This window comes from Xyrauchen texanus, chromosome 1, assembly GCF_025860055.1.
Source record: "Xyrauchen texanus isolate HMW12.3.18 chromosome 1, RBS_HiC_50CHRs, whole genome shotgun sequence".
Taxonomy (NCBI): domain Eukaryota; kingdom Metazoa; phylum Chordata; class Actinopteri; order Cypriniformes; family Catostomidae; genus Xyrauchen; species Xyrauchen texanus.
Window position 1 is genome coordinate 22881163 of NC_068276.1, and position 25734 is coordinate 22906896.

The following is a 25734-nucleotide window of genomic DNA, read 5'->3' on the forward strand; positions in this document are numbered from 1 at the left end:
TGCAACAAGTTTTTCACATCTGGATTTGGGTATCCTCTGCCATTCCTCCTTGCAGATCCTCTCCAGTTCTGTCAGGTTGGATGGTAAACGTTGGTGGACAGCCATTTTCAGGTCTCTCCAGAGATGCTCAATTGGGTTTAAGTCAGGGCTCTGGGTGGGCCATTCAAAAACAGTCACGGAGTTGTTGTGAAGCCACTCCTTCGTTATTTTAGCGGTGTGCTTAGGGTCATTGTCTTGTTGGAAGGTGAACCTTCGGCCCAGTCTGAGGTCCAGAGCACTCTGGAGAAGGTTTTTGTCCAGAATATCCCTGTACTTGGCCGCATTCAGCTTTCCCTCGATTGCAACCAGTCGTCCTGTCCCTGCAGCTGAAAAACACCCCCACAGCATGATGCTGTCACCACCATGCTTCACTGTTGAGACTGTATTGGACAGGTGATGAGCAGTGCCTGGTTTTCTCCACACATACCGCTTAGAATTAAGGCCAAAAAGTTCTATCTTGGACTCATCAGACCAGAGAATCATATTTATCACCATCTTGGAGTCCTTCAGGTGTTTTTTAGCAAACTCCATGCAGGCTTTCTTGTGTCTTGCACTGAGGAGAGGCTTCTGTCGGGCCACTCTGCCATAAAGCCCAGGCTGGTGGATGGCTGCAGTGATGGTTGTCTTACTACAACTTTCTCCCATCTCCCGACTGCATCTCTGGAGCTCAGCCACAGTGATCTTTGGGTTCTTCTTTACCTCTCTCACCAAGGCTCTTCTCCCCGATAGCTCAGTTTGGCCGGACGGCCAGCTCTAGGAAGGGTTCTGGTCTTCCCAAACGTCTTCCATTTAAGGATTATGGAGGCCACTGTGCTCTTATGAACCTTAATGGCAGCAGACATTTTTTTGTAACCTTGGCCAGATCTGTGCCTTGCCACAATTCTGTCTCTGAGCTCTTCAGGCAGTTCCTTTGACCTCATGATTCTCATTTGCTCTGACATGAGCTGTAAGGTCTTATATAGACAGGTGTGTGGCTTTCCTAATCAAGTCCAATCAGTATAATCAAACACAGCTGGACTCAATTGAAGGTGTAGAACCATCTCAAGGATGATCAGAAGAAATGGACAGCACCTGAGTTAAATATGAGTGTCACAGCAAAGGGTCTGAATACTTAGCACCATGTGATATTTCAGTTTTTCTTTTTTAATAAATGTGCAAAAATGGCAACAATTCTGTGTTTTTCTGTCAATATGGGGTGCTGTGTGTACAATAATGAGGAAAAAAAATTAACTTAAATTATTTTAGCAAATGGCTGCAATATAACAAAGAGTGAAAAATTTAAGGGGGTCTGAATACTTTCCGTACCCACTGTATATACAGTGCATCCGGAAAGTATTCACAGCGCTTCACTTTTTCCACATTTTGTTATGTTACAGCCTTATTCCAAAATGGATTAAATTCATTATTTTCCTCAAAATTCTACAAACAATACCCCATAATTACAATGTGAAAGAAGTTTGTTTGAAATCTTTGCAAATTTATTAAAAAATAAAAAACAAAAACAAAAATCACATGTACATAATTATTCACAGTCTTTGCTCAATACTTTGTTGAAGCACCTTTGGCACCAATTACAGCCTCAAGTCTTTTTGTGTATGATGCTACAAGCTTGGAACACCTATTTTTGGGCAGTTTCTCCCATTCTTCTTTGCACGACCTCTCAAGCTCCATCAGGTTGGATGGGGAGCGTACAGCCATTTTCAGATCTCTCCAGAGATGTTCAATCGGGTTCAAGTCTGGGCTCTGGCTGGGCCACTCCGTAGCCTCTCCTTTGTTATCATGGCTGTGTGCTTAGGGTCGTTGTCCTGTTGGAATATGAACCTTCACCCCAGTCTGAGGTCCAGAGCGCTCTGGAGCAGGTTTTCATCAAGGATGTCTCTGTGCATTGCTGCATTCATCTTTCCCTCGATCCTGACTAGTCTCCCAGTTCCTGCAGCTGAAAAACATCCCCACAGCATGATGATGCCACCACCATTCTTCACTGTAGGGATGGTATTGGCCAGGTGATGAGCAGTGGCTGGTTTCCTCCAGACATGACACTTGCCATTCAGGCCAAAGAGTTCAATCTTTGTTTCATCAAACCAGAGAATTTGGACCATACAGGCCTGATTGGTGGAGTGCTGCGGAGATGGTTGTTCTTCTGGAAGGTTCTCCTCTTTCCACAGAGAAACACTGGAGCTCTGTCAAAGTGACCATCAGGTTCTTGGTTTGGCCGGGTGGCCAGATCTAGGATGAGTCCTGGTGGTTCCAAACTTCTTCCATTTACAGATGATGGAGCCACTGTGGTCATTGGGACCTTCAATGCTGCAGAAATGTTTCTGTACCCTTCCCCAGATCTGTGCCTCGATACAATCCTGTCTCAGAGGTCTACAGACAATTCCTTGGACTTCATGGCTCGGTTTGTGCTCTGACATGCACTGTTAACTGTGGGACCTTATATAGACAGGTGTGTGCCTTTCCAAATCATGTCCAATCAACTGAATTTACCACAGGTGGACTCCAATCAAGTTGTAGAAACGTCTCAAGGATGATCAGTGGAAACAGGATGCACCTGAGCTCAATTTTGAGTGTCATGGCAAAGGCTGTGAATACTTATGTACATGTGATTTTTTTCATTTTTTATTTTTAATAAATTTGCAAAGATTTCAAACAAACTTCTTTCACATTGTCATTATGGGGTATTGTTTGTTGAATTTTGGGGAAAATAATTTATTTAATCCATTTTGGAATAAGGCTGTAACATACAAAATGTGGAAAAAGTGAAGCGCTTTGAAAACTTTCCGGATGCACTGAGTATATATTTTGACCGCTAGTGTATATGTGTGTATATATATATATAGATACATATATATATATATACACACACATACACACTACACACACACACACACACACACACACACACACACACACACACTAGCGGTCAAAAGTTTTGAAACACGACTGAAATGTTTCTCATGATCTTAAAAATCTTTTTATCTAAAGGTGTATGCTTAAACGTTTGAAATTAGGTTTGTAGACAAAAATATAATTGTGCCACCATATTAATTTATTTAATTACAAAACTAACATTTTATTAAAAGCAAGAAGTTTTAAAAAGTGCCCAATATAGATAGGAACTCCTTCAATACGGTTTAAAAAGCATCCCAGGGTGATTCCTCAAGAATTTGGTTGAGAAAATGTCAAGAGTTCATGTTTGCAAATTCTAGACAAAGGGTGACTACTTTGAACATGCTAAAATATAACACAGCTTTGATTTATTTTGGATTTGTTTTATTCACAACATAATTCCCATAGTTCCATTTATGTCATTCCATAGTTTTAATGACTTTACTATTATTCTAAAAAAAAAAAAAAAAAAATTAATATAATATATAAAATAAACAATGAATAAGTATTTCAAAGCTTTTGGCCAATTGTGTATGTGTATATATATATATATATATATATATATATATATATATATATATATATATATATATATTAATACTGTATATTTATGTATCTTGTCTGTGGTTACTGAATTGTTATTGACTGTGACAGGGCAGAGGGCGGGGCCGGGTCGTGATTCTACACACAGAGAGACAGCATTTACGGAAAGCTGTCCGTCATGTGTGTGTGTTTGTGTCTTTTTGTTTATTAAATATTATTTATATTGTATTATTTATACTCTCTCTCTGTTGCACCACTGTCTGCAGTCTGCCTTTATCCCTCTCGGAGGCTTGATTAGCCTGATAAGGGACCTGGTGTGTAGAATCACGACCCGGCCCCGCCCTCCGCCCTGTCACATTGACATTGCCAAAATTTTCTGAAATTTCCCCTTCTAATATTTTTGATGGTTCTAGATAAAGCTTTCCCTGAAGTGTAGTTTTGGGTTTCAGGCAGAGCAATTCCTCTGCAAGAACTCATCTGACCAGCCGTAAACCAGCACATAACCAGCAGTCTGTGCCCAACATCTGCAGGTGCCGACCCAGCCGGTTATGCCTGTGGGCTGGGGTAAATTCAACGTATACATTTTAACAGACATTCAACGTATACATTTTACAACTCTGTGTGTTCCCTGAAAATTGAACCAAAGACCTTGGCTTTGCCAGTGCTCTACCAAAGAAGCCACAGAAACAGTAGAAATCAGCAGGAATGAGGGAAGCTATATATACTGTTAATGTAGGTTGCCAGTGTACATTACTAAGTTTAAACACCATTTCATAAAAAAAGAATTACAATTACATTATTTGTAGTGGACAACTAAATACAGGCATAGAATGGCCATATAGGGAGCAACAGATATATCTATCTAATTACCTTTCTATCTATCTTTTTATCTAGCTATCCATCTGACAAGCTAACTAATAGTTAAAATCTGCCTGGCTGTCTGTCTAAACTTTCAGAAAAAGCATTGTTGCATGCACAGAGCACTATTTTCACATAATATATCCATCAAACTTTTTGCTCTGCAGAGAAAAAGAAAATCACACTGGATGAGGGTTTTCAGGTGCCCAGGTACCTTCAATTTTGGAAGGTAATGGACCTTTCATACGCACCACAGATCAGTTCCAGACCCTAGTCAAATCTCAATTCTCAACCCAGACAAGCCCACATGACAATCATGCCAAAGCGGCCAGGAATAGATCTGTAACAGTGCACCCAGTGGACCAGAACAAGAGTAAAAGAATAAGCATACTAACTGGCCTTTGTACATATTCCCCCTTTCACACTCACTGTTCCATTTCAGGTTCCCAGTAAATAATCTCCCATGATGCCCTTATTTTACCAGGCTGGTTCCACTTTGCCTGCCCAGTCTCGCTCTACACCTCTGATTTGTCCAAGCTCCCTCCACACCCATTCTCGCCTTTGCCTTTAAATTGCATCTCACCCTTGTTTTGTTCTCGCTCTGACCACTTTTCTTTCCTTCCATTTCTTTTTAATCTTTCTCTCTCCAAGACTCACCCCTAATTCCAGCCCCACATTTTTCAAATAGTCATCCTTCATTACCAGTGAACACTCCAAGGCAAAGATGGCCGCTGGCCCCGTCTTTTCCAATGGCTCCATGCGACATCTCCAGCGTCGACGACGGAAGGAGTCAGTCTTCCTCTGCTTAAGATGAAACTTCCAGCCAAATAATGAGGCATATTCCCAGCCCTCGCGCTCAGACTCATCTGGACGCTGCTGTTGGTGGATGGGCACAAATTCACAGAAACAACAAAAGTTAACATTATTCATTTTGGTTATAGTAGTAAATGGTTAACATTTTCTCATGTACAGGTATGGTCCTAGCAACAGGTCAAATTAGCAGTGATAACATGACAAATGTAAAACATGAGGTTCTTGATAAGTGAGGAACAGTTTACTGAGGAATTAAAGTTATTTAACAGAATAGATCATTTGAGAGGTACACGTTGACAGACATGTCTCTAAATCTGTTTAAAGAGTGCCACCATGAGGATAATTCAAGTAATGTTTCTTACAGTGGCCCCTGTGTAAGTATTACATAATTTACTTATGTATACATAAATGACACTTAAACTACTCTTAAACATGTATGAATGCCATTGGATTAGATAGCAAAATATCAAACAGGACTTTCTTTGAAAGAAAGAACACTTTTCAAGAATACATATCACAAAAATTAGGTTTTAAATAAGAGACACAATGAAGACAAGAAGTGTCCATAGTAGTCCATTGAGAACTACAAGAGTTTCTGACATTCAATGGAAATTAACTTGTGACCAGCTGGCAAATTTTAATAGCAAATATGCTGAGATAAGAAAAGTGAAGTTGAAACGCAAAATGAAACTTGTTTGCAGATGCCACCTGGTTTGATATTTTGTTATCTAATGACATACATACGTATATATATATATATATATATATATATATATATATATAAAAATGTTTAAATGTGGCCAAATACCTTTTGAGGTCACTCTACGTGGAAATAAGTAAATAATGGAATAGAATATAAACCTGCTTTTGTACCCAAACCATAACCCTCCTTGTAGCACTCTCTCTTAGACTCATACTGCCTATTAATTTGTTTCTCAAAGAGAACCAACACATACACACTTCTTTGCTGTCTATTTGGAAGAGTCTAAAATGCAAATACTGGCTGCTAAACACCTTCTCACTGCCACTGGTCCATGTCATCGGCAACAGCTAATTCCAGTTACATTGCTCAATCTGTTAAGATTAGTCAACAAGAAAACACTGGTGTACAGAGTAATTAGTGAGCCGGTGCAAATGTATCTAAATCTGTACGATTGTACACATAGAGACATATTACAAAAATAATTTTTTGTTTAAATAGTCTACGAAAGGAATCAAATCTACTAAAATTTTCTTAAGTGACCATTCACTCTTTTGTTTTATATGCAACTTCACTCATGTGCCATCTGCAGCCGAAAGCATTCACACATCTGCCCAAACTAGGACATGTCTATAATCATCCTTTTGTCTGTATTCTGCCTGTTTACACTCATTTTTATACACCCATCTTTGCGTTAGTATCTTTGTCATCATAAATTACAATAACAGAGTGTAACTGGCACAAATCAAAGCTGTGTATAGCCGTGTATAGCCTGTTAGCGCATTAGTGTCATGAATTCATATTGTAATCAATACAAATTACACATCATCTACTGCCTGTACAGTAGATTACGTTAAATCATCACTGTTGAAAAAACAGCATATTTTACTGATCTCGTGAGTTCTACTCAAAGAATGAGGCATGAAATCATTGTAACACAGTTTAATGTCACATTAGTTAAGGTTTTACATGTAATTTAGTGCTTCCTCATATTTAAATGCTCCTCTAAACGCCTCCCCCAGCAGCATGGCTGGAGTCTGAATGTTCGTTGACAGTATGTTGTTGCTCAGCTGTTTTGAACTTCTTTTTACCTCTGAACAAAGAACGAAGAAGAACCTGGGGCATGGAATCAGCTAACAGCACTAGCTTGGCCAAGCTGGGAGACCAGTTTAAACCAGCTAAGACTAATTTAGACTGATTTTAGCTGTTTTATTGTTTGTTTGATTTTTTCCCAGCCGGGCATTCACCGATTGAAACTCTTTATCTCTCTCTCTTTTTCTCTCTGTCACACAGACACACACATACCCATATACACACTTGCACACAGATGATGAACATTAAGCATATTTGTGGTGAGCCTCTCCAGTTGGACCTGGGTTTTCTTGCCAAGTGGATTAGAGGTGTGGGATTGATTTTAGATTGTTCTCAGATGTCATGATTAATTAGGTGTCCTCACATCCTCTGCCTGCCTCTCAGCAGATGCGTTCAGGGACAAGGGAAGACCTCCTGAAACTACACAGAGCTCTCTATGTCACACCACCCTAAGCTTCACCAGAATCCCCCCCGAATTCGAAGGGAACAAACTGAGCCTTGAGCCAAGAGTCCTCTTTTTTATAACCTGCTCCCAATACAACGTGTGCCAAAGACTTTGCAGTTTCTTTAATTGAAAACAAAAACTTTGCTAATTACTGATGTAATATAATGAAGTACTTTTCTGAGCGCTTCCATTTTCTGCATATCTCTACGGCGAAGTCGAATCCAGCGTCTGCGGCGGTTGGTGTGGTACATCTTCTCGGATGGAACCCAAGATTTTGGCCGGCGGTCGGGGGGGAGGGTTATGCCATATTCCCATCCTAAAGGTAAGATACATACAAGTGAGGATCAAAATAATGTTTTATGAAGCTGACTTATTGTGGAGACACCCTGCTTTTGTAAATCACCTCTCTATTCAAAATAATAAAGACCAGACATCACATACACACATACCATGATCATCAACTGCACGCTTTAGATCCTCGCTCCACTCAATATCCTCCCAAACCCAGCCAGGGGGACACTCAATCTCATCTTTAGGCACTGCCTTTTCTCCATTCTGCCCCCAAGTGGATTCATAAAGAACAAAATAGTTTGCCATTGTAAGCTACTCCACTCTACATCCAAAACAAAATTTAACTGCACCTTAAAAGGCTTTTATATATATATATATATATATATATATATATATATATATATGTAATGTATTTCAGTGGCCCAAAACCAAGGCAGTTGTGTTGTAGCATGAACACTGACCACATCTGTGTACCCCTCTGGCATGCCAATCCACTGTCCTCCTGGCAACCGCATCTGATTTTCAAAGACTTCCTCCAGAAAGCTTGTATGACCAGCATCAGAATCATACAGCAATCTGTGCATCATGTGAGTAAAAATTACAAGCCAAAAGTGTTATGCTGACTCTGAAATCTATACAGTACACCCAAAAGAAATAATAAAAGAGATTATATTTACGTTTTCTCTGGGCTGATGTACCAGTCTCCTGCCCAGCTCCATCCTGGAGAGGGTTTAAAGCTCTCCTTTGGCAGTTTAACCCTGCCAGTCACGTCACTGAACTTGGGGTATGTCAGACCAGTCGTACCCCAGTTTCCCACAAGGGCCAATTTAGTCTGGTTCTCATACTGTGGATTATAATAACTCACAATCGCTCAGCAGCTAAAAAAAAATAAACTACTTAAGCTACTTTTTACCTCAAAAACCTGCAATTATTTACGATTAATTCATTGAAAATTAAATTACATTTTAATAAAAACTTAACTGGATGTTTAAAATTGTGTGATTAAACTGCCCACTCACCATTTCTGCAAATACAGATAGTTTTCCCTCAGCAAACTGGTTGAAGAATTTGACATCCGCAGTCAGTCCAAACCACATCTTTACCCTGAGCTGAGCTGGGATCTTACTGTCTCTCCCATCTTCCTGTGGATACTAAATACAACATTACAAACAGAGATAGAGAGAGTATTTATTAATACCCATTTTAATAAAGTTCCATCTGGCATTATGCTTTGCCTCCAAATAGTGTGTTTACCTTCAGGAAAACCGTCTGAAGTTGGCAACAATGCTTGCCGCAGTAACCCTGGGAGAAAAGAACCTGGTGTGCTGGGATTCTGTGGTAGGCCACTCTCCTGTCCCCCTGTAGCATCCAGACTATTATATCTGGAAGGCTGTTCTGGGGCTGAAGAAAGAAAGAAAGAAAGAAAGAAAGAAAGAAAGAAAGAAAGAAAGAAAGAAAGAAAGAAACAAACAAACAAACAAACAAACAAACCAACAAAAAAAGAACGTACAATTGAAAGAATGAAAGAAAAAAATGCATGAAAGAAAGAATGTACGAAAAAAGAAAGAAAGATCAAATTAAAGAAAAAACAAAAGAATTACAGAAAAAGCGAACAAACAAGAAAGAAAGACAGAAAGACAAAAAGAAAGAAAGAACAAATGAAAGAAAAAAACGAACAAATTAATGAAAGAAAGAAAAAATGAAAGGAATACAAAAAACAAAAAAGAAACAAACAAAAAAGAATGTACAATTGAGAGAAAAAACAAACAAAGTAAAAAAGAAAATACAATTGAAGGAAAGAAAGAAAGAAAGATACAAACAAAAAGAACATACAATTGAAGGAAAGAAAGAAAAAAATGTACGAAAGAAAGAATGTACGAAAAAAGAAAGAAAGAACAAATGAAAGAAAAACAAATGAAAGACAGAAAAAGAGAACAAAAAGAAAAGAAAGAAAAAATAAACAAACAAAAGACAGTAAAACAAACAAACGAAAGAATGACAGAAAAAGCGAACAAACAAGAAAGAAAGACAAAAAGAAAGAAAAAACAAACAAATGAAAGGAAGACAGAACAAACAAACAAACGAATAAAAGAAAAACAAATGAAAGACAGAATTTTTTTTTATGAAAGACAGAAAAAAGAGAACAAAAGAAAGAAAGGCAGAAAGAAAAAACAATATTGCGGAAACTCTTTAAACAAATGAAATAATGTTCTTTATTTTTATTTCCTTTATGACTTTTTAACCGTTGAAATAGTTATAGAGAAAACATAAATGAGAAGACTTAGAAATGGTATCAAACACATAAGAGCTAAAGATATACAGTCTCAAACTTGTGTCGCCTGCACAGACTAAATGTGTCAAAGCATTTTGACGTATCTCTTTTACCTCCTCAGCAAGGTGGCGTAGTCTTATGACCCAGTCGTCAGCCTGCTCCAGCACTGCACTCAGCTCAGTCTCTGGGCCATGCTTGAGTGCCGTTGCGGCCTGCATGATCTGCTCCATATTAATCTTGCGTAGATTCCTCAGAGCTTTATCCAACGGAGTCACACAGGGCCATTTATCCACCACAGGGAGCTCCTCACTACAGTACATACACACACATACATAAATGAAATCATATCAGTCTGTCATAGTCTGTGATATACCTTCACAAAACAACTGAGCATATTTCAACCTGCAGTCGGCTATGACATCATCAAGCAGCTGGATAACTCTCTGCTCCACTTCCTGTTGGTCACTTCTTGCTTTTAGCTCGAGTTGTACCTTCTCCAGGTTTGATTCCTAATTTGAACAGCAAAATTTTAAGTGATAAAATTATAACTTATATAATAGGAAAATATAATTATAACTAGTTCTTAATAATATAATAAATATAATAATATATTGATGAGTTTTAAAAAAGTTTACTGAAGCTATTTTTCTTTCAAAGAGAGAGTTTATAGCTACTTTGCATGTATTAAAATTCCTCACCAGCCGGTCGACTATGCTAAGCAGCATGTTTAGAGCCTCTATGCGAGGACCAATATCTTCCCACTCTGAAGACAAGACCACCACAGGTTTCACATTTCCCCATGGCAGGTAGTAATAATGGCAGCCTATATTGGCAAACAGTGGAACTGATTTTAAACACTTGAGAATCATAGCTTGATGAGATACTGGCCAATGATAATATATAAAAAGAAATGTTGTTGGCCAACGTCAGTTTATTGATTAAAAAATCTATTAATTTCAAAATTATAGTGTAAATTACTGCGTGAACATTCTTTATAATTATTCCATTTGAGTTCCATTGAGGAAAGAAAGTGATACGGCAAATAAAGTACAGCACAGTACAGAATTTGTAAAGATTTGTCATTCTGTAAAAATATCTTCAGGTATGAGCCATGGGGTGGTTTCTCACCATCAAACACAGCCCTGCTAAACTGAGTGGTGGAGGCCAGAGGCAGACAGGTGTTGTCAAACATGTTTCCATAGTTCCCAATACTGACTTCAAACTGAACTGCATCATCCACATCCTGAAGAAGAGTGGCGGAATAGAAGGCAGCAAACAGAGAGTATTTCCTCTTCCGCATAAATTTCTATAAGACAAAACACAACAGAAAGAACATTCAGTTTCATTGAATGATGCATCCCATGTCACACGATCACATGTCTGAGGCTGGAACCAGTCTTCACACAGTAGCATTAAATGTGATTTCTCACCTCCACTACCAGCAGGTCATCAGTGTGAATGTCTTCAACTTTTTGTTCCACATGATCTGACAGCTTCGTAATGAGCTCCAACAGCACCCGCCCTCGATAAGCCACACCCTCTCCCTGTATCAAAAAACACACACAACCAGCACCATTTTATTTTTTGCTCCCCAGTTTGGAATGCCCAATTGCCAAAGCACTCTAAGTTCTCGTGTTGGTGTAGTGACTCCCCTAAATCTTGGTGGCGGAGGACAAATCTCAGTTGCCTCCGCATCTGAGACCATCAATCCACACATCTTAGCATGTGGCTTGTTGAACGTGTTACCGCGGAGACATCGCACGTGTGGAGACTTCACGCTATTCTCCACGGCATCCATGCACAACTCACCATGTGCACCACCGAGAGTGAACCACATAAAAAAAAAATGTATCAATTGTCACACATTATACATACATTTCTGCATATACATGGTGAAATTATTTATTTTTCACATATCCCAGCTAAGCTGGGGTCAGAGTGCAGAATCAGCCATGATACAGTGCCCCTGGAGCAGATAGGTTCAAGGGCCTTGCTCAAGGGCCCAACAGTGGTGTCTTGGGGCTTGAACCCCTGACCTTCTGGTCAGTAACCCAGAGCTTTAACTGCTGAGCCACTACTGCCCTAAACAGCAACCACAAGGAAGTTACCCCATGTGACTCTACACTCCCTAGCAACCGGGCCAATTTGGTTGCTTAGGAGATCTAGCTGGAGTCACTCAGAATGCCCTGGATTTGAACTCATGACTCCAGGGGTGGTAGTCAGTGTCTTTACTCAATGAGCTACCCAGGCCCCTCACCTAGCATCGCTTTGATACTCTTCTGAAATAGGTAGGAATGTAACGATTAGTCTACTCAAAAAGGAAAAAGGTTGTCATCATTTTGTTCATTTTGTTTGACTCTCCCTTATGTTGTTCCAAACCTGTAAGACTTTGTTTTTTGTCCTCCGTGAAACACAAAAGGAGATGTTAGGCAGAACGACAGCCCATGTCATCATTCACTTTAATTGTGAGGGGAAAATATACAATTGTAGTCCTGCTAAAATATTAGTGTAGACCTGTTCAAATGTTATAGTGTAAACTTAATTGATTGTTTATTTGTTTATTTATTTTATATATTTTATTTTATGTATATTATGTGTAAAAGGAATATACATGGTTATTTGATGTTGCAATGAAAAAACTATCGAAAACTTTGATATGAAGCTAAGGTTTACCTGTACATAACTGTTTGGATGTCTGAGATTGGTTAAGAAGGAGGGGTGGGGAGGAACTAAGGAGAAAGAGAGAGAGATGGGAGCCGTCATCACACTAGCAGACTCGAAACAATTAGATTTTGGCTGAAGATGTCACATATGAAGAAAGTTTTGCTGAAATCTGGCTCTCTTCAGTCAGAGGTATGACACGCTTGCCGGTTAAGAATAATGGAGGGGTGACAGACATACAAACTCACAGCAACTCTCTCTCTCTCTGATTTCTTGTCACATGGAGCTCACCAAAATAATAAATGGAGTACTGCATGAGCATAAAAATTACAATAGAGTGATTTGCGATGCGATTCATGGGGTAATTTTACCTCGTGAAAGGTGTGATTTTGTTTTTATCCCCTCAAGTCTTGCCATAGAATGTGTTTTTCCATGCAACTTTCAGTGAGAAATTACTTTCAATAAAACAGAATGTTGTGCATCCATTTTCTGATTTCTGATTTCATTTAGTGTGGAAAATGCTCGATGACAGTATCACTATGGGTTACATTCATTATTTGTGATGATAAGCAGCTGAGTGCAATGAAAATGGTCAGATCAGCTTGATGTCTTGTCAGTTCTTCAGTAAAAGAAGAAGCTCATTGGTAACTTGAAGAGAACACAAGAGCCCATCCCAGCGACAGAATTATTTTTTCAGTCATGTTGGATCCATTTTTCCCATTGCTGTACCCATTAACTCAGCAGGGAATCCAGATGGTCAAGTGATGTGAAACTACCTCCCACTGGCAGATGCTAATTTGTGCTCCATATTTTACCTACTGGCCGGAGATTATGTTAATGAAGGTTACAACTGGAAATCACTGGAAAGACCAGCTAATGTGACATACTGCTCAACATCTCCTTGTGTGGTCCACAGAAGACATAAAGTCATACAGGTTTGGAACAACATGAGGGTGAGTTGATAATGAATTAAAAGGTTTGGGTGAACTTTCCCTTAGAGTTTGTAATCAACTCGAAGTATAGACAAAATATCAAATACTGCACATTGTGTTTTTATGCAGTGTACATTGTATTGCCATACAATTATGTTTTGTAGCATAGTGTTTTTTGTTTCTATGTAGTGAATCTCACCTTTCCAAAGTTTAGGGCCTCATGTGGATCTGAAAAGGCAGAGAACTCTCGCGGGCTCCCATACATATTAACGAAGCATGGGCCAAAGGTGGGCAGGAAGCCTATATTATCATCCACTTATTGACATAAAATGGAAGAAGGCAAGAATTAGACACACTGCAATCCATCTTTCTATCTGTATCAGTAAACATATACAGTTAATACAAAATTATATTAATGTAAATATAAACAAATATCCATGTTGCTTGATGATGTAGATTCTGTGACAAATCATTACACCATTCAGTCATGGAAATTGTCATATCTGAAGACCAGCGGAATAAAAGCTATAGGCTACTTACACACTGCAATTATCACATCTAACAAGCACTACAAGCCCACCATAAGCCCAAATTTGAAGCTTAGGAGTGATCTACTGTACAGGAAGTGCAGAACACAGATTTGAGAGACAGAGAGAGGCTGGCATACTGGTGCTATTGGAGATCCTGGAAGGGAACTCATCTGAGTGCATAGCGAAATAAAGGCTTTGAGACACAATGAAATGTATAAAGGAGATAAATGATGCAGGCAGTGCAACTAATGCTGTATTGTACACCTGCCTCATGCACATAACTTTAGTAAGACGCATGTCTGCGCAAGGCATAGAGCTGGTTGTGCACACCAAAAATGCAGCCCAGAAATCCACAATCAGTGTTAGCTACCATAAAACAAATCAACTATGTTTTTCCTTCAAATGCTACGAAACCACATTACTATCAACAAAGCTACACTTCAAATGAAATCTCTTGAAAAAGGCTTGGATGTTAAAGTTAGCAATGAAATGGTAGTTAGAAGTTAGTGTCTTTTCTGTCTCTAATTCAAACGATAACACAGCAACCAACAACACACCACATTACCCAAGAGTCATCTCACAGCAAATTCATTGATGACATAATGATAAGATGAAGTGGTTGAAAACAAGGAATAAAATCAGTACGTAAACAACTGTAAGTAGTCTTTTGCCTTCGCTTTAGCTTTTATTATTGAAACCGGTGAAATGCTTGTCAGTTTAACAGATTTGTCACATACAACCCAACACCAAGACACTTTGCTGAACCAACATACCATCGTAGCTGAAGAACAAAACAAAAAGTGGTTAGGACAAACAGAACAAAAACTGTAAAGACATTGAGTCCTCTAGGCCACAACCCCTGATTGGCCACTACAAGGTAACAACAGGATTTCAACACAGATAGTAAAAGCACAAGTTAGAGCATACCTTCAATGTTCCCCCCAGGGGCTGAGATTTTGGACATGCATAAGTGAGTAGTGCCAATGACATCATTGTGGCTAGCGCGATCCCTGAGAGAATGTAAATGCATGTAAAATAGCACAAACAGTTTCCTCAAAAATAGATAAATTCATATTTACAGTGACAGTACTGTTTATCAGAGAGAGACACTGATTTACAAAGATGAAACTACTTACCATAGATAATGGCAAATTAATAAATGAAACTGAACTGTAACTCACCAATCTAAAACGCGTATCCTCATCTTTTCACACATGGATGGGAACTGGAGAGAAAAATATACTGTTAATTGATATTAGGAATGATTTGCGTGACAGATTGCTCCGTGGAATTGGTATCTTTACCCTGATGGGCAGAGTGAGGCTCTGGTTCCACTGAGGGTTGGGGTTTTTCTCCAGAATCCTGCTACAGATCTAGAGATATAAATATTATTTAAATACCACTTGAGTAGCCAATAAATCCAGAATCTAATGATGACCTTCCATGTACCGTTTTCCCTGCAAAGTTGACCTCCACCAAAGGATCCACAAGGTTCTTTCTGTTGGTCTCGAAACCAAGGAACTGTTTCATGCCATCCATTACAGCATCATCCACTGTACAAAGATGATGAAGGAATATCAGTTGCAAAAATAAAGAAACACGCATATACACACACATTCACACCAGGGTCAGAAAAAAGGGATAGGCACTAAAAGCTGCCAGGTCAGCATATTTGAGTAAACTCATAGAAAATACTCACAACAATGCTAGGTGTTTATTCATTACTTTGGCTAAATTGTTTAGGAATAAAGCCTCAACAGCAGCACAAGATTTATGATTTCAAGAATTACTTTACTGATAAAATATATGAAATTAAATAATCAGAATAAAATTGGAATTATTCAATCATCTGCCATAGCACCTCATAATTTTCCTCACATGCAACTTCATAGGTTATGAAGAGCTAACAAAACTTAGCGAAACATAAAAAATGTAAAATGGTTGTTATCAAACTGCTTATTAGATGCCACAACTTGATCCTGGAGAACTGACTAATTATAGACCGATTTCAAATCTCCCATTTATGTCGAAACTATCAGAAAATGTAGTATCCTCCCAAATAAGTTCATTTCTACAGAGAAATATATAAACAATTTCAGTCAAGATGTTGGCCTCCTCTCAGTACAGAGACTACACATGTCAGAGTTACAAATGACTTGCTCTTATCAACTGATCGCTGTTGCATTTCACTTCTAGTGCTTTTAGATCTTAGTGCTGCATTCGGCACGACAGATCACGACATTCTCTTGAATAGCCTAGAGAATTATGTTGGCATTTGTGGAGTTGCATTAGCATGGTTTATGTCCTAATTAGCAGACTGCTACCACTATGTCTATGTAAATGAGGAACTGTCAAACCAAACAAAAGTCAAGTATGGAGTGCCACAGGGATCAGTTTTGGGGCCTCTGCTTTTCTCCTTGTATATGCTTCCCCTGGGAGATATTATCAGGAATCGTGGAATAAGTTTCCACTGTTATGCCGATGATACCCAACTTTATATTTCTTCAAAACCTGATGAGATTTCACAATTCTCAAAATTAGCAGAGTGTATCAATGAAATAAAAGATTGGATGGCCAGAAATGTCCTTCTGCTCAATTTCGACAAAACAGAGATAATAATTATTGGACTACTAGTAGAAATTACTAAAAATAAGCCGCTAAAATATAATATGACTCTCGATGGATGTACTGTTACATCATCTTCAACAGCGAATAACTTGGGTGTTATATTTGATACCAATCTGTCCTTTGAAAATCATATTACCAATGTTTGTAGAACAGCATTCTTCCACCTCAGAAATATTGCTAAATTACGACATATGATCTCTGTTGCTGATGCCGAAAGACTATGCCATGACGTCAAGACTAGATTATTGTAATGCAATACTGGGAGGATGTCCAGCAAGATCAATAAATAAACTTCATCCATCCATCCATCCATCCATCCATCGTCAACCGCTTATCCTGTGTACAGGGGCGGGAGCTATCCCAGCTAACATTGGCAGCGGGACACCTGGACAGTGCTAGTCCATGAGAGCCATACATAGACAGACTACACTCACTCACCTCCACATCCACGCAATTTTTTTGGAGACATTAATTACCTAGCCTGCATGTCTTTGATGGTGGGAGGCAGTACCGGAGAACCCACGAACGGGAGAACATGCAACTCCACAAGGTGGGGAACCAGGGTTGAACCCGACCTTCTTGCTGTGGGACAGTGCTAACTGCTGCACCGTCGCCTAAATATAAATAAACTTCAATTGGTTCAAATGCAGCAGCCAGAGTGCTGATGAGAATCAGAAATATGATCATATTAGCCTATTTTATCATGAACACAGGCTACCTACATTTCATTTCATATTAAAATCTGTAACTACATACAAGCTTTGAATGGCTCTCAGTCTTAAGTGACCTTCTACCATTCTATATTCCATCACTTTCATTACGATCACAAAATTCTGGCCTGTTAATAGTTCCTTGAATTTCAAAATCCACAAAAGGAGGTAGATCCTTTTCATATTTGGCTCCTAAACTATATAATAGTCTCCCTAACACTGTTCGAGATGCAGACACACTCCCTCATTTTAAGTCTAGAATAAAGACTCATCGATGTAGCCAGGAATACACCTAATTTATCCTCCAACTCACAATTAGGCTGCTTTAGTTAGGTCTGCCAGAACCAGAAACATTGATCATGATCTATAACTCTGCAATAAATTGAATGGTATTTATGCTAATATAATTTTATTTTTTTCCCTGTCTCAACCTCTGGACTCCTATCCTGAGGTCACCAGAACCGGCAGGATCCAGCTCTATTCCTGATTCATGTTGGACTCAACTGCTACGTGTCACTGTGTGATGATAACTATTAGCAGCTGGTACCAGCCAAACATCACTTCAGTCTATTACGATGGACTTCAGAGGATGAATTGATGCCAACTCTAACCATAAGACATGGGATTCTTCATATGCCATTGCCTGAACCTTGGACTTAGGATAGACCTCACCGAATTTACCGGCCAGGTTGAACTGCGATGCACCTCACTGATCTCTGCCTGCATCACCTCAGTCTAATGATGGACTTCAATCTTGAAATGGAATACATAGACTATCAATTGCCAACAAAACCCTTCATCAGCTAACTAACAAGGACAATTGCATCTATGTGAACTTCTGCATTTAATCCAGGATGAACTTCAAAGATATTGGTCAATCTTACAGTTCATACAAAATCGATGTTTAAACACTGACCCTTAACACTTAGTTTAATAATTTGAAACCATGATTTTAACTATACATAAGTAATATTGGCATTATATTCATGATGTTAGTCAGAAGGGAACTGGCCCCCACAGTGAGTCTGGTTTCTCCCAAGGTTATTTTTCTCCCATCAACCAACATCTTATGGAGTTTTGTGTTCCTTGCCACAGTCGCCTTCGGCTTGCTCACTGGGGTTATAAATGCAATTATTATTGAATTACTTATATTTAAACACAATTCAGTATCTTATTTTATCAAACTACACAATGATGACTCTTAAGAGTTTATAGACATTACAGTTTTATCGTCTGTTAATGTCTGATCTTCTGTAAAGCTGCTTTGAAACGATGTGTGAAGTGAAAGGCACTATACAAATAAAAATTACTTGGCTAAGAATAAACTATTATAAAAATAGATGGGAATTCATAATGGAGGCATGTTTTGCTCCTACATTTTAAATTTCGCCAAGCCCCCGTTAATTTCTGACCCTGATTCAAACAGAGGCCATTGCTATACTCACTCTGAGGCAGGTCTTCTGCCCTGTAAATTCTGAGAGCAAAGGTGGCTCCTCTCAGGGTAAGACCTGCTGGTCTCAACAGGTTCCCCTCAATGTCTTCCTTTTCTTCTTGTCCTTCTTTCTTATCCATCTAACACACATACAAAGCACAAAAGAAAGATAATTAAGGAAATGTCCCACTGAAGTTTAAAAAGTAGCTACAGGACTAATCACATGCTCTTGAATCAGTGCTAGAATTGTTAGCTCAAAATGAAACAGTGGAATCATAACCTACGTTATTAATCTATATCTAACTCACCGGAAGCTCATCACCCGCTGCCAGCACAAACATGCTGACCTTCAAATAACCTCTGGCCCCTGCAGACAGATCATTGGTATCTGCCAGCAACAACCATTTCCTGAGAATGGCATGCCCTGTTCAGAGGAATAGAAAACAACAATTATGTTAATAATTGCATGATAAAACTTGTAGAGGCTTATTTGTAGAGGCTTATTTGAGTTCCAAAATGTACTCTTTTTCTGTATTTAAAAAATGGCTTTCAACATCACATTATGACTACGAAGTACTTACGGTGTTCATTATACACCATGCCAACATCTAGCTGAGAGAGAAAACAAAGACACAAATTCAGCACTATTATTAGCAAAGTATGAAATCATATAGACTTGTGTCTTGAAAAGGGTAAAAACCAAAAGAAAACAAAAACAAAGAAATCCTGGAAATCATTGGAAATGAGAAGAAACCACCCAAATGATGAACGTGATTAGCATATAGAAAGAGAGAGGGAAGAAATATAAGGAAAGAGGGAGCAAATCTACCTTGAATTCTCCAATAACGGAATATTTGCGTTGTGACTTGGAGTCAGATACCTTAGAATGGACAAAGGCTAGATAACTTCAGCATTATTAAATACATTATGACTGGATTAAAGATCAACAACAACATTACTAATGATGATAATAATAAAACTTACAGTTATAAAGATCGGTTCATCAAAAAGATCTGAGGGTGTCTCAAAGAAGTTCAGAAAGAGAGTCTGAGGTAAAGACAGAAATGTATTTATTATTAAAATTAAATGTGTTCATGTGAGGATAATAACAAACAAAAAAAATTTATGTTGAAACATATTTATTGAGCAGTTGCAGTTGAAATATTCAGCACCATTTTACGGAATTATCTTTTGGTAAGCATTAGTAAAAGGGATGGTTCTCCCAAAAAGTTAAATTCTCTCATTATTTACTCACCCTCATGTTATCCCAGATGTTTATGGCTTTCTTTCTTCTGCTGAACACAAACAATTATTTTTAAAAGAATATCTCAGCTCTGTAGGTCCATACAATGCAGTTAAACAGGGTCCAAAACTTTGAAGCTTCAACAAGCATATTAAGGCAGCATAAAAGTAATCCATACGACTCCAGTGGTTAAATCCATGTCATCAGAAGCAATATGATAAGTGTGGAAGTGTGGGTGAGAAACAGATCAATATTTAAGTCTTTTTTTTTCCTATAAATTCTCCTCCCTGCCCAGTAGGAGGTGATATGCATGAAGAATGTGAATTCCCAAAAACAAAAGAAGAATAACTCTTAGGAGAGAAGAGCGGCTTCAGAGGGCTGTTTGAAAGTGGAGATTTATAGTAAAAACAAAACAAAAAAAAAACAGAAATATTGATCTGTTTCTCACCAACACTTCCACACATATCGTATCCCTTCTAACGATATGGATTTAACCACTGGAGTCTGCCTTAATTTGCTTTTTTGAGCATCAACGTTTTAGACACAGTTGACTTGCATTACGTATGAACCTACAGAGCTGAGATTTTCTTCTAAGAATCTTAATTTGTGTTCAGCGTAAGAACAAAAGTCATACACATCTGGGATGGAGTAAATGATGAAAGAATTTACATTTTTGGGTGAACTATAATTTTAAGGTTTCATGAACTAACAATGAAAAAAGAATTACAGCATACATTAATCTTGGTTAATGTTAATTTATCAAAATGAAGATGTACATGTTTTGTAAATGTATTGAAACTAACATAAACTGAGATTATTAAATTCTGTAAAATGATTTTTACATTATTAGATTGTTAACTATTGTGTTATCTGATGTTAACAAATGTAACCTTGTGTAAAGTGTTGCCAAATATTCTTATGCTCCTTGAGACAATGGTACAAAAGCCTCCCATGAACAGTCACCTCATCAAAATATGGATTATTGCCCTTTTTGATGCGGGTTCTCTTTGTCTGGCCTCCAATTGTAACCTTGACAACAGGTTTTATGTTGACACCAGGGAGCTGTCTTCCCTCAATGATGCGCAGCCGTACCTACAATTATAACAGGAAAATTAATTAAAAGAAAATTTATTTTCTATACTTTTTAATAAAACAGCATTGCACAAGAAATATAAGATAATATATACAATAACAAGTAATCTTTCAATAAAGAGCATACACTCTTAAAAATAAAGGTTCTTCAAGGGTTCTTTGTCGGGGTGTATGGTTCCATGAAGAAACTTTACCATCTTTGGGATCTTTCCATTCCACAAAAGGATCTTTGTAGTGCCAAAAGGTTATTTAGACCATAAAAAGGTTCTTCACACACTAAGTAATTTCAAGTGAATATTTTTTTTAAACTGGTGTAAAGTTAACTCACTGCAAATTAATGGTTTGTTTTCAATGTCTTTGGTGAACATTCTCAAAATGATATCACCATTATTCATAAGTGAAACATTATTTAAACATTACTACATTAGAAAAAAATATATGTCCATGATATATCAAATTTTTTAACATAATTTTTATTTTCTGTCAAATAAATGAACAACACTATGTCAATGCACTGCGATGAAGTAGCCTCATTTATTTCTTTTTTATTTCTTTATTTTTTTTTGTTGGTTAGACAATTTGCTCCCCTGACTGACCAAAAAAAAAAATATTTGTACTTTATTTATTGGACAATATATAGGATATTATAGAATATTTATTTATTTATATACATTTATAATAACTTATATCCATGGTCATTTTGTGGTTTCACTTTAAAGAATATAGCATGTAAATCTGAAGTAAAATATAAATGATTAATGATAAATAAGTATAGAAAGAAAATGTTTTTTAAATACATTATCATTTCGCAATTAGTCAATAAGGCTATAAAAAAAAAACACAAAATTAGGTGATTTACAATAGTTAAAGGTATTATATCAATATAATGTTATAAAGTGCATTTCTTTTTTTTATTAATTATTTTCAAAGACTTTTTAGATCAATTTCCAGTTGGTCACACTTGCATCATAATTTATCATATACATTTTTATACTACATGGTGACCAAATGTCTCTAGTAAAACCTGAGATCACCTACACTGTGGGGCCCAGCCAGCGGTCCACATGAGGGAAATGGCTAATTAAACATACTAAATTATGTTTTTTTTTTTTATTCAAAAATTCAAAAAGGTTTCTGTGAGGGTTAGGTGTAGGGATAGGGTTAGGTTGAGGGGATAGAAATTATCTTTAGATCTGTGGTAAGTCGAGTGCAGAGTTCAATGGCATTACTGATTGTTTTAGTATCAGAATGTTTTGATTTTGCTTTGTAAGGCGAACAAAATCAGATTGTTCCCTTAAGTGGTGTGTGTGTGTGTGTGTGTGTGTGTGTGTGTGTGTGTGTGTGTGTGTGTGTGTTAACGGTCAATTAATAATTACATTTTACAATAATAATTACCTTTAAGACAATTATGTAATTCAAATATATATCAACTGTCTTTTATTTCAAGCAGAAATACGTGGTTTAACTGGATTGGACTGTTTGTTTTCGTAATGTAAGCTTAAATTTGTGTAAGTTGTTTAAAGAAGCAATTTGTAATATATTTACTGTACTAAAGCATAAAATTATCATAATATATTATCAGTGATTTAGGAAACATGCTAAGTTGAAATACTGGCCTCTCCGATAACAATGCTACAGCCAGTATATTCTACTTTGAAATGTCCAGGCCAGAATTTCGGTTTATGTTTTGGCCTGTGTGATCCCACCAACTGCCCATTCACCAATAGTGTTTCGACACCACCGAGTTGCCAGATTTGAAACAAGTTTCCTGGCAAACAACACTGCATGCTGCAGCCATGGAAGCCAGCAAATGTACTGGATCTGGGATAACAGATTCCACCTGACATAAAAAAAAAAATGACCAGAGGATAAATAACAAGAGCAAGGATAAAAATTGGAGATACCTTTGGAATATGAAGATATTAAAGCCCAGAGAGACTTTAAAACGAGACAACGTTTGAGGAGACAACTCTCTCCAATATTTTGAATTTTGACTGCAGTACACATTTTAAACACTTGATGTCAATGTTACATATTAATCTAAGGAAAAGACAAGTTAAGACAAATGGAGGAAGGTCTTGCCCATTGTCTACATTGTTCCTTACAATCAAATCCTACTGAAACCTTTACAGCTCATGTGAACAAGTGTATCTGGACTATTCTGAGGACATAAGCAACAATAATCTTCCATTATCCATATCCTGATGAGGAGCACACTTGATTTTTGATGAAAGGAAGTGATAACAACTTTTGAAGACCAATGTGAAGAGCAGATGGCCTGCTATATTTAAGTAGAGACTGGTTAGTATTCTTAACTATTTGCTTTAATATTGTCTTGCAGAGTTAAAGGACTCACCCTGTCAATGGTCAAAGTGTATGGCAACTACTGTATATCTGCGTATCATGCACATGAAGTCGACGCCACTATAGGTAAGCATGACTTAATCATAAAGTTCCTTATAGGACCAAGACAATTAAACCCACCAAGGCCGGCTACAGTCCCGACTTGGGACTTAACTTTAGTCCTAAAAGCTCTCGCAGGGCCCCCCTTCGAGCCTTTGGACTCCGTTTAGAGCACTTTCTATTAATTGGCCAAATATATACATAACTGAAAACAGCTGTGGCTCAGGTGGTAGAGCGGGTTGTCCAGTAATCACAGGGTTGGCAGTTCGATTCCCGGCCCACATGACTCCACATGCCGAAGTGTCCTTGGGCAAGACACTGAACCCCAAGTTGCTCCCAATGGCAGGCTAGCGCCTTGCATGGCAGCTCTGCTGTCATTGGAGTGTGAATGTGTGTGTGTGAATGGGTGAATGAGATTATAAGGTTAAAAAGGCGCTATATAAGTGCAGACCATTTACCGTTATGTACGGGCTCCCATTATTTGCACAACCGCCTGAATTCAGGCTGTTATAATTTACCATAAATTTGCAAGCACTTTCATTATAAATAAATTACCTGTCTGGGTTCATAAGGAGTTAATTCATACTATATAACACTAGTTCATATATTCGTTATGAGTGCTCTCCTACTGGCCAACACGAGGATCACTCATTCCGGAAGGCTCATGTCGGTTGCCGTCCCACAAGACTGCACCACCATGTTTCCTCTCTTCGAAGTTATGTTGTGTAGTGCAGCGTGATGGAATTCTGTTCCCCATATGCATAGCTACGCAATGTCAAGTGTATGGAGTCATAAGGGAATGTCTCTTACGTACGTAATCTCGGTTCCCTGAGACGAAGGAAACAAGACATTTGAGTTCTTGAGGCACGAGCAATGCGCTCCTTGTTCTCAGTCAGAAATTCTGAGGAAATGGTGTTTGTGCACCTGTTTTTGTAGCAGACAGTTGCACGCCAAAACAGGTGGGGCTCAAACACCATAGCCAATATTAAACAATTGGCGTTATTGTAGAGTGGTTTCAAATAGGTCATGTAAGAAGGCACTCCCCATGTGCATCGGTACGCAATGTCTCGTTCCCTTTCGTCTCTGGAAACCGAGGTTTACGTACGCAACAGAGACGTTTCTCCTGGTATTTCTGATATTAATATCTACCCGAAACATAATTTTCGTTTGTCTGTGCATGTATAACAACATTATTCTGGAGGCAGGAGGTGTCAAGCAAAATGTGAAATGTCAAGCACACATTTTGCAGTAAATACAATTTCCAACCAATATAGCCTACAAGCAGGTGAAAGTCCCCTAAGTCTATCAGGAATTTTTACGATAGGACACAAACATTTAGTTCAATAATAATAAACATAAAACATTTTAATTTATCCAGCGCCTTTTCAGATCTCAATTACAGTTAACACTCAAATTTAGCACAGTTTAAAGAAGAACAAGAAGAAAAAAAGACAGCGCCAGTTTTAGTTTCTTTGTTTCACATGAGCAGAAATATTCCAAATAGATGAATACTATGTGGAGCATTTAAACCTTTAATGGTGCATTTACATTTTTTTCGGAATGCAGTCTTAACCATTTAATTACCTTAATCGCTGATGTAAATATAAATGTGGTGAACTTTAAGAGACGCCTAGACGAGTTCCGACGTGAAATCACTTCAGGCTAGGAATTTAACATCGCCCTCAGGATTAGACTATAAATACATACATGACAATCATGTGTGATACATTAACATAGACATTTCAAGAAGTGGAAAGTGTACATGATGTCGTATGTTAGTTAATATTACACTTTACAAGCTCCAGACTGCAAACGGAGTCGAGACTGCACACATCTGATCTGAAATCACACCGTGCGCATTTTCATTTATAAGGTTTACACTTTGTAAATTTTGGCTTCAAAGATTCATAAATTTGTTGTAATTTAGAATATGTGAATTTTTCAATGCCGCTTTTATGCTTGATATATTTTTATATTATTAGGATGAATCCGCTATTCATTATTAAGTCATTTCATGCCTTTCCGAATAGGGTATTCGGCTTTGGGCACATCCCTAAAAGAACTGTATTAGAAATACACCAGTTTAACATTTAATGATGACATATATTTAAGAATGCTTTTTGTTGTTTTCAGCCGGAGCACCACTGAACATGTAATGTCA

General features: G+C 37.9%; 1 protein-coding gene across 4 annotated transcripts in view; it reads right to left on the bottom strand.

Moving 5' to 3' along the window:
* Positions 1-25734, bottom strand: part of LOC127643681 (dysferlin-like) — a 138547-nt gene that overhangs the window by 91918 nt on the left and 20895 nt on the right. For all 4 annotated transcript variants that reach the window (XM_052126504.1, XM_052126512.1, XM_052126498.1 and 1 more), the window contains 23 exons: positions 21042-21170; positions 19820-19882; positions 19665-19715; positions 19417-19447; positions 19144-19259; positions 18849-18975; positions 15515-15618; positions 15370-15438; positions 15247-15290; positions 14993-15075; positions 13735-13850; positions 11373-11486; positions 11071-11248; positions 10641-10765; positions 10345-10451; positions 10056-10251; positions 8925-9071; positions 8690-8821; positions 8348-8514; positions 8132-8246; positions 7829-7934; positions 7553-7695; positions 5032-5205 (listed from right to left, as the gene is read on the bottom strand). In XM_052126504.1, coding sequence (XP_051982464.1) covers positions 5032-5205; positions 7553-7695; positions 7829-7934; positions 8132-8246; positions 8348-8514; positions 8690-8821; positions 8925-9071; positions 10056-10251; positions 10345-10451; positions 10641-10765; positions 11071-11248; positions 11373-11486; positions 13735-13850; positions 14993-15075; positions 15247-15290; positions 15370-15438; positions 15515-15618; positions 18849-18975; positions 19144-19259; positions 19417-19447; positions 19665-19715; positions 19820-19882; positions 21042-21170 — 2637 coding nt within the window. The remainder of the gene's footprint in view (positions 1-5031; positions 5206-7552; positions 7696-7828; positions 7935-8131; positions 8247-8347; positions 8515-8689; positions 8822-8924; positions 9072-10055; positions 10252-10344; positions 10452-10640; positions 10766-11070; positions 11249-11372; positions 11487-13734; positions 13851-14992; positions 15076-15246; positions 15291-15369; positions 15439-15514; positions 15619-18848; positions 18976-19143; positions 19260-19416; positions 19448-19664; positions 19716-19819; positions 19883-21041; positions 21171-25734) is intronic.